Below are 18,754 nucleotides of genomic sequence, written 5' to 3' on the forward strand. Positions count from 1 at the left end.
TAAAGCTCATGATAATCACTAGCTAACAATATGTTATGCTGCTGCTTATTTGCTATTTCTGTCACACCGTCCATTACTTTTAATCTTTCTTTTTTTTTTTGGATGGGGGAGGGGGTTAGGGGGTCTTGTTACTCAGCCTACTACTACATTGTTGCTGGGTTGAGGGGTCCTTTATGAAGTCCAGTGCTCAGGAGAATAAATGACTGTAGGAATGAAGCAATTTTCCAGGCAGAACTAACAAAAGTAATTAGAACTTACGGCACTGTCTTCATAGAAAACTCCGGAATGCTTGATGTTCCTGCATAGCTGTGGTGCTGCTATGATACATCATTTCACATTTACAGAGTATAGAACACAATATTATTTGGCTTTTACTTAAAGTACTCCATTACTGTAAAAGTCCGCAGTCCTTTACATGAAGGACCTGCAGATGAACTAGGTCCTGCCATGCTGAACTCCCGAAAGATGGTAAAAAATACTATACGTCGACATATAATGCACCAATTGACAAATTTAAATAATCGATTATGTCAACACGCCATAACAGCCCTACTGTGATGCATAATTACAAAGTAATTGCCAAATGGATTGATCAAAAATACATAGTGAATGTGACATGCACAAAGGTTTGCTCACCCAGTTAGTCAGTACTTTTTTATTTTTAGCGGAGCTGACAGCTTCCACATGTTTTATGGAGGCAGTTAAGTGTATTTCTGTTCTTGCTTTAGGATTTCCCCATTCTTTTTTGCAGAACTCTTCCACTGTAGAAATATTACTTGGTTTTCATGAATGTACTAAATGTTTGAGATATCCCAGTAGCTCCTAAATTACTGTATATTCAAATATGAAGGCCCGTCCAACTTCATGTTTCATTCCTCCATTTATTTCATACTTGACTTTGAAGCACATTTTGGGTTGTTGCTGCCCTGAAAAATACATCATCTTTTCAGGTTTTCTTTACCAACTCTGAGGCATCGTTAATTTTTGGTTGAATACATTAATCTTTCACCTGCACAGTGTTTCCTTTTCAAGTGGCTTTCACGTATTCTACCAGATCCCACCTTCTTCTTCAAAACCGGAAGTGTTTTTTTATTGAAATTCATCACGCAATCTTTTAAGTTGAGGCCACAAACTTCGATTTTTATCTATTTTTTTAAGCAGCACTTTTGTTCAAAAACATTCTGGTTTCTCCTTGTATTGCTTTGAATAATTAAACACTGACTTTTGTCATGAGGTTGTAAGAACAGTTTTCCTTTGATAACTCTTAATGGCAGATCATTTTTGTGTACTGTAGACCACTACCCCAGTGTTGGCTAAACTATCTAAAGGTAGTCTGTAGTGATATGTGGGTTCTGGTTTGCATGTGTGAGCAGCTCTTTGACCTTGCCTTGACATCAATAATTCTCCTTAACTTCCTTTATCTAATGATGTTTCTGACAGTGGAAACTCCGAGCTGTTAAATTTTATAGCACTTTTTTTTTTTTTAAGCTTCTCTTAATGAATTTTAATCCTTAGTGAGGTGTGTAAAGAAGGCTGTGGCCAATGACAGCTAGTAAAACATTCCTGGTAGATTAGAAAAGTCAAAGCATTCATTCAATTGTGGAACTGTCATTAAGGGCGGAGTGGTGGCTCTGAGGCTAAGGATCTGAGCTGGTATCCAGAAGGTAGCCTGTTCGAATCCCCGTCACTGCCAAAAGAGATCCTACTCTGCTGGGCCCTTGATCAAGGCCCTTAACCTGTAATTGCTCCAGGGGCGCTGTACATTGGCTGACCCTGTGCTCTGACCCCAAGGGGTATGCGAAAACTAACAAATTCCTAATACAAGAAATTGTATAATGTGAAATAAAGAACAAAAAAAAAGTTTTAAGGTCATAAACAACAAAAAGATTACATTAAGAAGTCAACATTGGTATCACAATTGAAGCTGGCAGCAGAAGAATCAGAAGAAGTCGAGTGCTTTTACTATCTGGGATCAATGATTCAAAGAGACACAGAAGGCTAGTCTTGAATTAGGCATAATATTGGAACAGAATGGAAAAACATTAGGAGAAGGTATAGCAGAATACTGCATGACACAAGATAAAAAGAAAAAATACAAAATGGTTGTGAGACCAGCAATGCTGCATAGTGCAGAGGCTTGGGGAACACTTGGGAGTTCAAGAGATGAAAATCTTGAGATGGATCTGGAGAGCAACAATTAAAACTGATCAAGCAGAAAAAAGTGAAAGGGTAGAAGATTATAGAGAGAAGACTTCAGTGGGCTGGATACATATGGAGACAAGAGGAAAACCAGGTACTAAGATCAGTATTAGAGATGGAGTTGCCAGGAGAAAGAAGAAGAGAAAGCGAGCGAGAGAGAGAGACCAAAAAGCAGAGGGTGGATATGGCAGAAAAGGACATGAAGAAGATGACAGAATGCAGATTATAAACAGAAAAGAGATATACACCTCTTCCGTGGTCACCTTGGAGAAAGGAAAAGCCGGGGAAATGAAGAATAAAGTAAAATACTGGACCCTAAAAATATGCATTAGTCACTGTTTGTTTTTCCAACTTGTTAAAAAAATGTGTCATGTTTACATATGCACTCTGCAGAGGATATTGGCTTTATCACTGAGAGATTCAGTGACATGTCATTATGAAACAACCTTTAACTACAATATAGTCTCGCTTATCCAACATTCTGTATTATCCGACGTCCCACCGCAAAAAAAAAAAAACACATCAATCGGCAACAAGAACTGCAAGTTGCGAGTGTGAGCGTAGTCTATTTTTTGTTGCTAAGTTCATTTTTTCAGTTAAATTTTTCTGTTGTTTTGTTGTAAAACATGATTACAGTGGATTATGTGGCTGGCCCTCTCTGGCATGCGTGCGTGTGTGTGTGTGTCTCTCTTGTGCGAGTGTGTGCGTCTGTCCGTGTGCATGCGTCTCGTGTGTGTGTCTCTCTCTTGTGCGCGTGCGTGCGTGCGTCTGTCCGTGTGCATGCGTCTCGCGTGCGTGTGTGTGTGTGTGTGTGTGCGTGCGTCTCTCTCTCTTGCGTGTGCAGGTGTTTGTCTGTGTCTCTCTCTCGTGCTCTCTCTCTAACGCTGCACAGGGAGAGACTGAACACGTGCGGAAATCATCGGCGCACACAAACCGAAAGGGATTTATAGGGAAAATTATAACATAGTTTGACGTTTAATAGGCTTTTTCTCAACACCTCCCATTATCCGACATTTTCGCTTATCCAACGTTCTGCCAGCCCGTTTATGTCGGATAAGCGAGACTCTACTGTACTTAAATATATAAAGTAGTACAATACATTTTACTGCATTATTGCTTTGGGTGTTGTTTTGGCATAACACCAAAGTGGTATGAATGTTTACAAATTAATTTCAATAATGTTCATTCTTTTAGTTGTTCCTCTCTCAATATGACAATGTCCTTGAACATTTGTAGAAGTCTTGAAAGTCTTAAATACGTTCCAGATAATTTTTCAGTTCATATATTTCCATGAAGTAACACACTGTGGAATGATGGATGGATTACTTTTGTGACTATGCAGAATGTCCAGAAATAGGTGTGAAAATGGGAAAAAAATGCTATTTGGCTGCTTTTTCAGTAGCTAAGTAAAGAATGGTGATTTGAAAACTGTTACAATAGCAGAAATTGTAAATCTCTATTAATTAACTATAGCCTATCCAGTCATTATTTACTAAACCCACCTAATCCAGTTTTAAGGTTAGAGGGTGCCGGAGTGTCTCCTGGCAGCATCAGCACGAGGCAGAAACAAGACATATTTGCTAAAAAGGAAACATCAAACCTGAATGAATTCATGAGTCTTTTCTACTTTTTTCCTACTAAGCACTACAAATATTATTCAGGCAGTAAGGAAAATGTGCTGGAAAGTCTGACTTGTGAATTGTGTACACGTAATGCTTGTTTTAAAGTGTTTTTTCCTACCACCGTAAGCTCACCATAAATCCCGAGTATGTGATGCTGACTCAAAGCTGCCAGGATTTGCGCTAGTTCTGCACAAGTCTGAGCTGGGCATGCAGATAGAAGCACGGGTGCTAAGCTCATTAAATATAAACACTTAGACTTATCTGGGTTAATGTGTTTAAAGAAGAGAGTCGAAAGAAATATCAGATGGTGAAAGCAATTGTACAATAGTATGAAAGCCTTCTTTACAAGTACAAAATTAGCACATGGGTGTTGTACGACAGCCATCACTGCAAATCCTTGACATGATCATTATCTGAGCTTCAGTTTTCACATGCTGCTGACACCAGCACAGCAATTACAGCTGTATAAGAAACACATTATACTTCAATTTTTAAAAAAAATATACTAAACATATACAAAACTCTTATCTCGGAAAACATTTATCTTATGTGTGCATCTTGCAGACCAAAAGCTAAATACTTTTTCTAACAGAGTATATAAAAATAAACACATAAAACTATACTGCGACCTTCCATTGGTGTAAATGAGATACACATATCTATCCAAAAGCAGGCAGGAAATTAAAGAACCGATAAAGCAGTCTGCCTGTTTGTCATCAGTACATGATGAAATGATGAATTCTCAGATGCCCAAGATAGAGTTACGAGTTAAATGAGTGGCTTGCCTTGTGAAGGACTGAATGAGAATTTAACACAAAAAAAAAAAAAAAAGTTTTTGTTGATGCAGTTTACCACCCTTCACACGGGCGCTGTAATAAAAAGTGATTACATCAAAAGGGAAGTTATGTGATAGCAGTGTGCTTTTATTTTGGACACGTGTCCAGAGCTGGCAGCTGCATTATGTTCATTTTGTTGCTTGCTACTGAATATGCGGATGAACAATTTTTAACAGGAGGAGAAAATATTAGCAAGGGTAAATTGTATTAAAATATATTAAAGAACTGTTCAAAACTCTCAAAACTCATAACAGTCAGTAGTTAATCAATTGATACACCAGATACTAGATATGAACATTCTACATGCTTTGCAAACAAAATACGTTCACAGTCACTCATACACGACAACTAAATTATACACATTACTACATGGAGGCAGACAGCATTGTGAAAGTGTTTTACATGCTTTATAATATTGTGCTTAGTTCTACTGGTGGGTGGTGCCAGCTGTGCTACAAGATCCAAGCCTACAAACCCATTTTTATATCCCTATTACAAGGCACACCCTTTTCTGCTTTTGATTTGCCACCAAAAGGCACGCAGCAATACCAGTGCTGTTTCAGCTTGTACCTTTTCTGAACAACAGCTTAATACCCCTTAAGTATTCATTAAAACACAAAGGCATTTTGTGGACATGATTACACTAATCACCCTTTTACCGTCATTGCTCGAGGCTGTGATGTGCCAGGTATGATACAAAACAGCAGAGAGAAGAATGAAGGAGCCTGTGCTGGATGACTCTTGTCAGAAATCAGCAACACCTCCTAACATGAACATTTTCTGAGAGCTCAATATCAGCTGTACTCCAGATATAAACCGCACCACTCAAACAACATGTACGAAAGCTCAAGTAATAATTAATAAAAAATAAACTGTTCTTTTTAAGCGAGTCAGCAAATCACAGGCATGAAAGATTATCCGTTTCCCAGTTTAAATTAAAACACAATAGCAATAATATGCAGAATGAAATAAATGACAAAAAATAATAATAATAATTGAAAGGGCTTAACAAATACTGTAAGTACCACAGAGCACAGCTAGACCTCTGACCATGCCCAAGTACTTGTAAGGCGCTATTGCCATTTTGCACTCATCACCCACCTTAATATCTGCTAATATCATAGGCATTTCTAAGATTTAATTTTGTGAAAAATGATGACTGCCTCACTTACAATGGCCCCCCAAAAAATTGTTTTATATGAATTTTATTTATTAATCAAAACAAAGTCTGGAGGAGCAGACTTTCATTCAAAAAAGGAACCCCACTCTAATGACAAAGATGATGCCCCAAAAATGCATCCAAAAGCTTCCTTGTGGTATTAAAACAACTGGATGGTCTTATTTGCTTTACTGAGCAATTCTTTAAAAATTGCAAAGAAAGCTGGGTATGTTTCTAGTAGAAGTGGGTCAATGATTTTTTTTTTTTAAAGCTTGATGGTTCCCAGTCACTTTCATGGAAGTTTCCCTTTTACAAATCTGTCAAATTCAGGTTCTAAATCATATGGACAAATAAAACTAAAGGGGTTTAATTCAGGCTAAAAACGATTTTAAAGGCTTTCAGCACTGTGTAATTAACAGTTTGTACTTTCCAAAGCATCGACTTTTACCAACACTGAAGCAGGTAAATGCTGTGTAGTAGGCGAACCTCAAGGCAGTGATTCTGTGCAGTCAGTCATCTATTTTCTGAAACTTCTTTCATCCAATACAAATTTGCTGCCTTCAATAATTCACTTCCAACTTAAGTTTGGAAATGTGCAGAATGATCAGAATAAAAATCAACTTAAAGGGTTAGTTTGGTATTTTTCTAGTCAATTATTTCTTCAGAAATATGCTATATAGTATATGCATTTGTCACATGAAATTGTGTTCTAAAGTTAATCGTCTTCTATAAATTAAAAAAAATATATATATCTTGCCTGCACTGGTACTTTACATTGTAGTGTATGAAGCACTTCTTGTGATTGTGAAATAGTTTGAACAAAATACACTGATATTATTAGATTCTGCTATTTTAAAAGAAGACCAGCTGTGTGCAAAAGCTCAGCACTTAGTCTTCCTTTTTGAATTTATAGAAAGCGCTTAACTTTAGAACACAATTTCATGTGGAAAATGCGTATTTACCACTTTTGTGAAGAAATAACTTTAACTTGAAAAATACTAAACTTATCCTTTAAACTGCATTATCTTTGGGATGCACAAGGAAACTAATGTCCATCCATCCATCCATTTTCCAACCCGCTGAATCCGAACACAGGGTCACGGGGGTCTGCTGGAGCCAATCCCAACCAACACAGGGCACAAGGCAGGAACCAATCCCGGGCAGGGTGCCAACCCACCGCAGGACACACACAAACACACCCACACACCAAGCACACACTAGGGCCAATTTAGAATCGCCAATCCACCTAACCTGCATGTCTTTGGACTGCCTGCCAAACTTAATTCTAGTTAGTAAATAACAGCAGTAAGTCAGTCTACATTAGCTGTTTGCGTGACTTACTTTCCTGTGTCACTCAGTACGCGTAGAGTCCTGTGGTCTACACATATAAGGCTCATGTTACTAAACACAAGGAAGCTGCTACATCACTCACTTCCATTAGTATCCCATGTTAATAGGCAAGACCAGTGTGTTACTGCCAAGGAAGGGAGAAAGCATGGTTGGTAAAACTTGGTTTACTGCTTCATTTCTCAACAGAATCAGAAACAATCCTTCTAGGTATGAAGTGGAACTATTGGCTGAAATTTTATTCTGCTACACTGTCATTTCTGATAGAAAATGAACAGGACATATCCATCAGTGGGAGACCAAGTACAATCTGAAGGGATTCTCTTGCTCTCCGTCTGTCGGCCTGGGGTCAGAAACATTGGGAGCTGCCTGTTATTCACTATGGGCTTCTCTGTTTTACCTTTACTTTATCTACCCGAACATCATAAGGTATAAAGGGAGAAGATAAAGTAAATAACCAAGTTAATTTTAAAGCTGCACCAGTAAATAAATACAGAAAAGGGACCCTCCACTCTGTAGCTCACACAGGTACTCCACCATCAACCATTACAACACTTCTGTTAAATTTGATTATTTTTTCTGCATTCCACCAAAGTTTAAGCAACAGGCTTTCATTAAATCATTGATTAATTCAGAGGGTACATACTTGACCACTATTAAATTATCAGGATATTTAGTAGTTAAATATATTAGGATATGGGATAATATAAAGGGTGATTAAAGTTTGAAACCTGTACCTGAAAGGAGAATTCTATGGAACCGATTCTGCAAGAGGCCAACGATGAGCCCTGGTACACTAAAGTATGTAAATTATGAATTTCTAGTATTTATGGTTTATAGGGTATGCATCTTGCTTCAGAATTGAAAACTGCTACATCAAATGTTGAGCTACAGTTGATTTTTTTTTTTTTTTAATGCTACAGACCAATACCAATTTGGCGATTCATTCTCCCCTAGTCACACAGTCTTTTGTATATGTCATGGTCAGGAAATGGGGTGTAGATTTCCATTGTAATAGGATGTAACTCTAAAATGATCCAAGGTCAGACCTGCCATCACAGGAGAAAATGTTGCCATTATAGGACAAATTATAATCGAGAGTGAAAGAGTGACAGTGTATCACACAGCAGGCATTAGCTAGGGTCAGGTGAATTTATATAATCTGTTAAGGGCGTAGAATGTTAACTCCAGAAGTAAGGCATCAGTGTACAAATGTTCCAGGGAAAACCCAAACTAGGAGAGGTTTAAGATGTTTTTCACAGCTGGGGATGAAATTTGGATAAATCACTGTGACCCCATTGCCCATATGACAATTAAAGCAATAGAAGAATGGTGATTCTCTAATACCAAAGAAATTCAAAGTTCAAGACAGTACTGGCAAGCAAATGTAGACAATTTTTTTTGGATGGTAAGGGTACAGTCCTTATTGATTAGACACCTCAAAAGGCCTACATAACTGCTCAGTGATGAAATGCTTTTGTATTTGTGGTAGTCAATCACAGAAAAGCAGGGAGGAAAGTTGTTCATCATCTTCTTTTGCTTCATGCCAATATCCCTCCTCACACTGCAGGGGTTTCAAAAGCTGCTCTGCTGAACTGTAGATTCAAATAGATGACAAACCAACTGTATTCTCCATTCCTGGCCTACAGGGACTTCCAATCCCGTGCCCATCACAAAAGGCCATGAAGGCAACAAAGACATTAAGTCAGCTATAGAAGTGTGATTTACAAATATAAAATGCGTTTGGTTTTATTAGTGTTTCTCTTCATATGGCACGCTACAAACTTTTGTGATTATCCCTCATATTATTATTGGACCAAGCAGATGTGGAGATGTTCCTACACCAAAGAAAACCAGTGGGGAGAAGATGTGAGCATTGAGAATACAGTGAAAAAAATATGAGACAACTAGAGAGGGAAGCATAGTGACAGATGAGAGAAATGATGATTAGTAAAAACAGCATAAAGATTACAGATTTCTTTTTTTAAGTTTGAAGATGTTTGTTATAATTCTCAGTGGAAGGAAACAGAAAAGCATCATTGCAATTAATTTGAGTAGAAGTTTGAAAAAATAAAAACACTAAACTGGTCACATTCAAATAATAAAAAGCAGTATAGAATAGTCCAGAGAGTATTTGTGTGTAAATTTCACTTAAACTAATAATTCAAGAAGTCATTCAACTGAAGATTTCACAAAATAACAATAGTTTGCACTGTACATTAAGCACATTCCCTTCTATTTATTACATACACAAATAAAAGTAAAAAAAAAAAAACACGAAATTGAATGAGCAACTTAAATAATACTTCATATGAAACTAAACACATTGAGTCAAATGAAGTAAACAAGCAGCACAGACAGACAAACAGATTGGTACATCGGTGACTTAATGCCTCTTTCCACATTGACCTGTGCCAGTCTAGGGGTAGAGCTGTGTGTCATTTCTTTCTCTTCATCGTCTAACGCAGGGGTAGGCAACGTCGGTCCTGGAGTGCCACAGTATGTGCAGGTTTTTGTTCCAACCCAGTTCCTTAACGAGAACTCAATTATTGCTGATGAAGCACATATTGCTTAAGTGACATTTTAATGCTTCATTTTAGTGGTCTCGCTTGTTAAGGTTCTCCAACTTTAATTACTTATTTCAATCTTAAACTGCTGCATTCAGTGTTTTAATTGCTCCTTATTAGCAATAAGATGTAAAAGACAAAGCAGCCAGCAGTTCTCCAGCTAGCTTTTTTCCAATTACATCTGTGTGTGTTCATCATGCACGGTTTGATTTAATAAAACACTTAATAGAAAAATGTGACAGACTGAAAATGATCTGTTTTAGGCTTCAAATCATTTGGATGATATCCTTGGAAAGGAAAAAAATCTACGATATAAAAGCCTTACATTGCACAGACTAACAAGCCATAAAATTAAATAAGGTCTGAGATTGGCAATGATTGGTTTCTAATTAAGCAATTGGGTTGAATGAAAACCTGTAGCCACTGCGGCTCACCAGGACCGACATTGCCTACCCGTTTTACATCTTATTGCTAATAAGGAGCAATTAAAACACTGAATGCAGCAGTTTAAGACTGAAATAAGCAATTAAGGTTGGACAACCTTAACAAGCGAGACCACTAAAATGAAGCATCAAAATGTCACTTAAGCAATATGTGCTTCATCAGCAATAATTGAGTTCTCGTTAAGGAACTGGGTTGGAACAAAAACCTGCACATACTGTGGCACTCCAGGACCGACGTTGCCTACCCCGGTCTAACATGTACTCTGGTAAGGCAAATAACATGTCAGACATCTTCACTTATAAGTTTCTCCGAGTGTATGTACATGCATATTTAAATAATGTATCTTAAAAACTAATTGTGTAAAACTTGCAAATCAATAGGCCAAGTCCTTTGACTCAACGGAGCAGATTGCAAAAAAATCCAACTTCAGTTGAACAGTTTCTATGGAAGTTATTGTTCAAGGGTCAAACTGTTTTTGAAGAATATGGAGACAAGTACTGGACCAATCTACACTAAAAACAAAAGGCCTGGAGCCGGTAACAAGGCCAATTTTTTTTTTTCAGAAGTTACTGTTGCACACGTTTCCACAGACACATCCAAACAGGTTGGGAGCAGGCGCTGATAGTGCATTGCCGCACCCACCCCATGACAAACCATCTGGACTGGGGCCCAAGTCACCAATACAGATACCACATAAAATCAATTCTTCCTGACATTTTGAACATTACAGAGTCAGAATCTGAAATTAATTTGATAGGAAAATTTTGGCCCCATTACCAAAGTTTCATTTACATGGGTTCCTGTTCTTTCACATTATCATTACCTAGCAAATAATTTCTTGTTCAAAGGAAACAGCTATAATCCACAATTTACATCACAAACAGAGTTTAACCATTTGAACATACTATATAACATGGTATGGCACTTACTGGTTACTACTGTATTATTTCCTACAATTGCTAATCCATTAATTAATTACTTGATAGACAGTTCAGAGTGAAATAAATATATATATATATACAGTGGTGTGAAAAACTATTTGCCCCCTTCCTGATTTCTTATTCTTTTGCATGTTTGTCACACAAAATGTTTCTGATCATCAAACACATTTAACCATTAGTCAAATATAACACAAGTAAACACAAAATGCAGTTTTTAAATGATGGTTTTTATTATTTAGGGAGAAAAAAAATCCAAACCTACATGGCCCTGTGTGAAAAAGTAATTGCCCCCTTGTTAAAAAATAACCTAACTGTGGTGTATCACACCTGAGTTCAATTTCCGTAGCCACCCCCAGGCCTGATTACTGCCACACCTGTTTCAATCAAGAAATCACTTAAATAGGAGCTGCCTGACACAGAGAAGTAGACCAAAGGCACCTCAAAAGCTAGACATCATGCCAAGATCCAAAGAAATTCAGGAACAAATGAGAACAGAAGTAACTGAGATCTATCAGTCTGGTAAAGGTTATAAAGCCATTTCTAAAGCTTTGGGACTCCAGCGAACCACAGTGAGAGCCATTATCCACAAATGGCAAAAACATGGAACAGTGGTGAACCTTCCCAGGAGTGGCCGGCCGACCAAAATTACCCCAAGAGCGCAGAGACGACTCATCCGAGAGGTCACAAAAGACCCCAGGACAACGTCTAAAGAACTGCAGGCCTCACTTGCCTCAATTAAGGTCAGTGTTCACGACTCCACCATAAGAAAGAGACTGGGCAAAAACGGCCTGCATGGCAGATTTCCAAGACGCAAACCACTGTTAAGCTAAAAGAACATTAGGGCTCGTCTCAATTTTGCTAAGAAACATCTCAATGATTGCCAAGACTTTTGGGAAAATACCTTGTGGACTGATGAGACAAAAGTTGAACTTTTTGGAAGGCAAATGTCCCGTTACATCTGGCGTAAAAGGAACACAGCATTTCAGAAAAAGAACATCATACCAACAGTAAAATATGGTGGTGGTAGTGTGATGGTCTGGGGTTGTTTTGCTGCTTCAGGACCTGGAAGGCTTGCTGTGATAGATGGAACCATGAATTCTACTGTCTACCAAAAAATCCTGAAGGAGAATGTCCGGCCATCTGTTCGTCAACTCAAGCTGAAGCGATCTTGGGTGCTGCAACAGGACAATGACCCAAAACACACCAGCAAATCCACCTCTGAATGGCTGAAGAAAAACAAAATGAAGACTTTGGAGTGGCCTAGTCAAAGTCCTGACCTGAATCCAATTGAGATGCTATGGCATGACCTTAAAAAGGCGGTTCATGCTAGAAAACCCTCAAATAAAGCTGAATTACAACAATTTTGCAAAGATGAGTGGGCCAAAATTCCTCCAGAGCGCTGTAATAGACTCATTGCAAGTTATCGCAAACGCTTGATTGCAGTTATTGCTGCTAAGGGTGGCCCAACCAGTTATTAGGTTCAGGGGGCAATTACTTTTTCACACAGGGCCATGTAGGTTTGGATTTTTTTTTCTCCCTAAATAATAAAAACCACCATTTACAAACTGCATTTTGTGTTTACTTGTGTTATATTTGACTAATGGTTAAATGTGTTTGATGATCAGAAACATTTTGTGTGACAAACATGCAAAAGAATAAGAAATCAGGAAGGGGGCAAATAGTTTTTCACACCACTGTATATATATATATACACACACACACACACTAGCTGTGTAAGCATGCAAGCCTGTACTGTAAAAAGCCCGGGCTCCTAGAAACCAAATCAATCAATCAACCACATCAGTTGTGTATTAGCGGCTAAGCAAGGTTCTCTTTCCTCGGCGGTTTTGTTTTGCCGATGCGCTCGCCTTGCTTGTGTATTAGTAGCTAAGCAAATTTCTCTTTTGTTGGCGGTTTCACTTTGTCACTTTCTTTGCCACACAGATAGACACACACACTTCCACGTGTATATATAATGTGATGGATGGCCGGAGAACTTTGCCTGGCCGGAGAACTTTGCCTACCGGGAGGCCTGGAGAAGCAGGGGACTGGGAGAGGGGCAATTCCTTCCCCAGGACACAAGAGGACAGCCATCCTGGATTATGTGGAAGGCCATGGAACTGGAAGGCTCAACCCTGTGGGGGATCCGTGGCCACTGCCAGGGGGTGCCCGAAGGACTATGGAGCCTTGGACCTGTTGAACCAGGAAGCAGGTACACCCAGAGTGCTTCCAGGTGCCCATGCAGTACTTCTGCCACACCAGGAAGTGCTGCAGGGAGATCATCAGGGAGCACATCCGGGTGCATTATAAAATGGGCCGCCTCACTCCATTCAGGGAGCCGGAGCCGGGTGGCAGAAGGAAAGAGAAGGACTGTGAGTAATATTGTTGTTGGTTTGGGCACTGTTTGGTGTTGTGTGCAGAAGAAGAAAATAAATGTGTATCTGTGGACTTCTGGCGGTCTCAGTGGCTGGTCTTTCACTATATAAAGATATATACATACATTCACACAGGTGTTATAATGCTGGCACGCTAAGTTCCGATTCCTTGTTCAGATCTCTCTTCTCTCCACATTCGAAAAACTAGATGTTAAAGTAAAACAGACATCATGCAACTGTGCACAGATTTGCATATAAACAGTGCTGTGTTGGGATGTATTGGCTAAGGCTGCAGTGACAGATTTTAGGGTTAAATCAAAAGCAATGGACAGAATAATGCACAGAATATTAGGAGTCTTACTACAGATAAAAGCTTCTCCAAGCACTAGCACACAGGACTAACAGATGAGAAATGGCATGAAACTTTAAGAAAAGTAAGTCACCAAAATTAAAATTACATGATACATGGAGAGGCTTTTCAGTGTTATCGACAATGCCTTTGTTACTACATTCTCGTTTATAACAAACCCATCTGTTACATAATAATAATTCATTACATTTATATAGCGCTTTTCTCAGTACTCAAAGCACTATCCACACAGGGAGGAACCGGGAAGCGAACCCACAATCTTCCATAGTCTCCTTACTGCAAAGCAGCAGCACTACCACTGCGACTAAGAGATTAGCTATTCCAATAAAAGTTAAAAAAACTCTGGACTCTTAATGGTGCAAATGGAGTACCTTTCCCTCACGTGGGCATTTAATGGTCCCAATCTTTTATTTATTTTGATAGCAAGGCCACCACTCACCAACTTAGCACATCAGCTCTGACATTTTTCCCACAACTATATCCTCTCCATTTTTTCCGCCTGCCTTTCTAAAAAGATATTTTTGTAACGCCTTATATTTTGAGTACTTACTGTTAAAACGTGTAGAGGGAAATCCATTGCCTCAAAGGGTCACTGCCGCACTTTATATTATTCAGTATGTGTGTGTCTAAAACTGTATTACTCTAAACCACTGTGACCATGCATTCTGTGAACGGTGCTATATTAAAACGAACCAACAGACAACCTTTCCATTGCCATTCCCATTATTTTATACTTATAGACACACGTTTACATTTATTTTTAACAGTTAAAGCACTCGTCTTGTTCTGGGATACCCGACCAGTCGGTCTCCGGGAATGAACTGGAAGCTTTGTGTGATTTAAACTTCGATTCATTGGTGAACTACACGTTGATGCCAGCAATAGGACTACCAGTCTTAAATGTGGGATTGAATTTACTCACTGACGTTTACGAAAGCCAAGTCTTCCAAGAACACTAAGCAAATTTTAACAAGATATTCGCGAGTTGGCCACCTAATCCTTCTTGTATACGATTCCACAATCTGACGTAAAAAATATGCGACGGCTGACAACTGCAAAACGCAATCTGCATCTGGAAATAGTCTAAGTTACCGTTGAAATGTTCCAGTTTGCTGTACCGGTGAAGAAACAAGGAAGAAACGAATGAATGACTGAGGTTTGTAAACAGATCATCTTATCGATGAAAGAAATCCGGGGTGTTGGGGACACCTAAGGCATCGACCCACTTTACAGACAATCATTTTTTTGTGAAGTAAATTTATGATTATCGGCCCGTGTCTCGCAAACACTGCAGGTGCCTTGCTTGTCTTACCGTGCCCCTCTGTGTTATCACATATGATTACACGGGACGCCCCTCGCACGATCGTGTACTGAACACGCCCAGTCTTACCAGTTTTTCCCTCGAAGCCGTGTTTGTCACCCTTGTGTTTCTTATGTTTCTTCCCCATGTCCGATTCTCACAGAGGCCGCCTCGTAATTCCTTTGTTGAGACTCGAGACTGGCAGGCCCGCCTGCACACGCTGAACAGACAGCGGCACGCGAAGGCGGGAGGTCGCCATAGCCTGACTTGTTTCTACGGTTAGGTTGCGTACCCTGTGATTAGAGCCAATAATACGATTAGAGCGGCATCTAGCTGCAAACGGCGCTTGACGTGTAACGGTTAAACGTGTTGTGTTATCCAGAGTTCCCCAGCGATCGCTTGGCGTCCTGTCCAAGGAATTGTTCCTCCTTGTAACCCATGCTTGCTGGGACAGTCTCCAGCCCTCCGCGACAATGCTCAGGATATGCGGGTTTAGAAAATGGTATAGTGTTAGCAAGAAAGGCGGCATATTCGGACAACGCCTTGTGTTACCTTTTCATAGACAAAGCTGGTGACTTCAGTGGGGATCCTGAGTTGGTTTGTCATGTGGTGGGTACGGCAATGCGCTGTATCAGTGTGTGCTCCTAACTTCTGTCACTTTGGATGGCATATTTTACATTAATTGTTTTAACTAAACAGCCTTCGGGTGGCGCAGTGGTAAAGGAGACCCGGGTTCGCTTCCGGGTCCTCCCTGTGTGGAGTTTGCATGTTCTCCCCGTGTCTGCGTGGGTTTCCTCCCACAGGTCAAAGACATGCAGGTTAGGTGGATTGGTGGGTTGGCACCCTGCCCAGGATTGGTTCCTGCCTTGTGCCCTGTGTTGGCTGGGATTGGCACCAGCAGACTCCCGTGACCCTGTGTTCGGATTAAGCGGGTTGGAAAATGGATGGATGGATAAACAGCCTTCGTGTGAACCAATTAAAATAAAAAGGAGTGGATGCCATTCGATTCAATGGATTACTAAAGAACAATCCGCCCAGAAGGTCCCCAATATGCGGTCAAAGAAAAAGGGACTACTTTTAAGACTCCAAACCGAGGAAAACGGCCGAGGTAGAAAGACAGGCATGGTGGTGTCTAATGCAGTATAAGAACGTGTGCATATATTGTGATACAAAGGCAGTGACAACCCAACAATTGAAGACAAAAGACTTTACACAACTTTGTTATTTATTGCCCCAAACTACACAGTTAAAAATTCTTTCTCTTCAATGGCACTTTCTGGGTTGTGTGGTAAAGGTTGTAGAATGTGGACAAAACACATCCTACCTAGCAGGATACGAACAGATCAAGAAAACCTGAATTTAGCCTGTGTTTTTAAGTAAATTAAGAGTCATTTTAAAATCATGAACCCACTGGTGTTTCACAAATCTGCTATCCTTTATTTGTGGTTATTTTTGAAGCCTGCTACAGATCTAAATATACATAAAGATTCTTTCTAGAGCCTTCTTGTTGATGGTTCTTTAGGGAACCAAAAATGGTTCCCCTTTGGCACCTTTATTATAATGAGTGTAGCCATAGTCATAACGTTTGTCTTTAGTACTTGTAGTAGTAGTGCTAGAAGTATTGCCAGGTGTATGGAGTACATTGGAACTCTTACTTCTGTGTCCAACTACGACGAGTGCCATGATAAACAAGAATGTACAAAATTAGTTTTAAGTGAATCCAAATGTTTGGCGCATGATGTCAGAGAAGTGACTCTATTAAGGTCTGCAAGTTCACTTCTGCTGTTATATGAGTTTGCAGACAAACCTCTAAAAGACTTGTGTATGATTCTGATTACTTTGATTCTCTGGAATGCAAGGTTTTGGGTTTTGTTTGGTGAAATAGTGTATGGATATTTGGGCTATGCTCTTTGCTCGTTTTTGTTGATGTCTCTTCCCCTGTTCCATCTCACTAAAATACTCTCCTCGGTGATAGGTGAGTGCTGCCCTTTTCTAGTGTCAACCCAGTGCCACACAGAAAATCTTTTGTCTCTCCATATAGCTAAACATTCAAAGGAGGGTTGTGCGGCCCCCTGACTGGGTCCTGTGATGCCCGGGTTGCCTGAAGATGGCATAACATCCTCAAACCTGGGAAATTAATAGTCATAGACTGTGATGGGCTACAGGAAGTGAGGACACATTACAACAACAAGGGAAGGTTCAAAATTGCAAAATGCTTTTATTTTCCAAGCAATGTTCAATCTATAAATAAGGTGCAGTTCCAAAATGTTCATAAATAAAGAATTCTCAATATAAACTGCGTCTTTTTCTGGAGGTTAAAATCAACTATAAATAAGTTAAAATTCAAGGTTAAAATGTTATTAGACTCATACAAGTGCCCACCCTTTTAAAGTCTCCTCAGCAAGAGAAGGCATCCACCAGCAGGCACAGTCATCCTTCAGATTAAACTTGTGCTTCCTCCATCATCCCCTGGCCTTCAGTGGGAAACACCACAAGCCCTGCTCCTTTCTCTAACCGAAATCCCTTGGCCTTCAGTGGAAGCCCACTCAGACAGAATGCGTGCTCAGCAGGAGGGACCCTGCTTCATGAGCGCCGTCTGCTTGCTCCTCTTAGGACCACTTTCCGGTTGCTTGTCTCCACACTATTGCACCAGACCTCCCATGATTCTCCTGACTTGTTTCTTTTCTTTATTTTTCTCTTCTTTTAACCCCCTGGTCTCTTTTGTTCTTCTCTTCATCCCTTCTGTTCTTTGTCCTACTCAGACTCTTTTATAAATCAGTGCTCATAGATGCCTAATCTGCTCTGTACTTGTAATATTTTTATTTTACTGTTATACTGTATTGAGGATTAATTGGGTTTTGTTCTGTGTATTGTATTGACCCCCTTCTCTTTGACCCACCCACTGCACGCCCAACCTACCTGGAAAGGGGTCTCTCTTTTTGAACTGCCTTTCCCAAGGTTTCTTCCATTTTTCCCTACTAGGTTTTTTGGGAGTTTTTTCTTGTCTTCTTAGAGAGTCAAGGTTGGGGGGCTGTCAAAATGCAGGGCCTGTTAGAGCCCATTGCGGTACGTTTTGTGTGATTTTGAGCTATACAAAAATAAATTGTATTAATTACGCTCCCCGGAGTGCCAATGAGGAAATTGGCTGAACTGTGCACATCCACGTGCGAATGTAGGCCCCGCCAATTCCTTCATCAACACCCCGGGGTCACTTGTCCATGTAACTGCATGCACATATGTCTCTCTGGAGCCTGAACACATCCATCCATCCATTATCCTACCCACTATATCCTAACTACAGGGTCATGGGGGTCTGCTGGAGCCAATCTCAGCCAACACAGGAGGAGCAAGGCAGGAAACAAACAGCCCACTGTAGGGTGTGCACACACACACCAAGCACACACTAAGGACAATTTAAAATCGGCAATGCACCTAACCTGTATGTCTTTGGACTGTGGGAGGAAACCGGAGCACCCGGAGGAAACCCACGCAGACACAGGGAGAACATGCAAACTCCACGCAGGGAGGACCCGGGAAGCGAACCCAGGTCTCATAACTGCGAGGCAGCAGTGCTACTCACTGCGCCACCGTGCC

At 40.0% G+C, this 18,754-nt stretch overlaps 1 protein-coding gene across 2 annotated transcripts in view; it reads right to left on the reverse strand.

Moving 5' to 3' along the window:
* brd7 (bromodomain containing 7) overlaps positions 1 to 15,393 on the reverse strand; it is a 41,022-nt gene extending 25,629 nt beyond the window's left edge. For both annotated transcript variants that reach the window (XM_051932067.1, XM_051932066.1), the window contains exon 1: positions 15,251 to 15,393. In XM_051932067.1, coding sequence (XP_051788027.1) covers positions 15,251 to 15,308 — 58 coding nt within the window. In that variant the 5' untranslated portion in view covers positions 15,309 to 15,393. The remainder of the gene's footprint in view (positions 1 to 15,250) is intronic.
* Between the last annotated feature and the right edge of the window lie 3,361 nt (positions 15,394 to 18,754).

The sequence above is a fragment of the Erpetoichthys calabaricus genome, chromosome 9 (genome assembly GCF_900747795.2).
Source record: "Erpetoichthys calabaricus chromosome 9, fErpCal1.3, whole genome shotgun sequence".
Taxonomy (NCBI): Eukaryota; Metazoa; Chordata; class Cladistia; order Polypteriformes; family Polypteridae; genus Erpetoichthys; species Erpetoichthys calabaricus.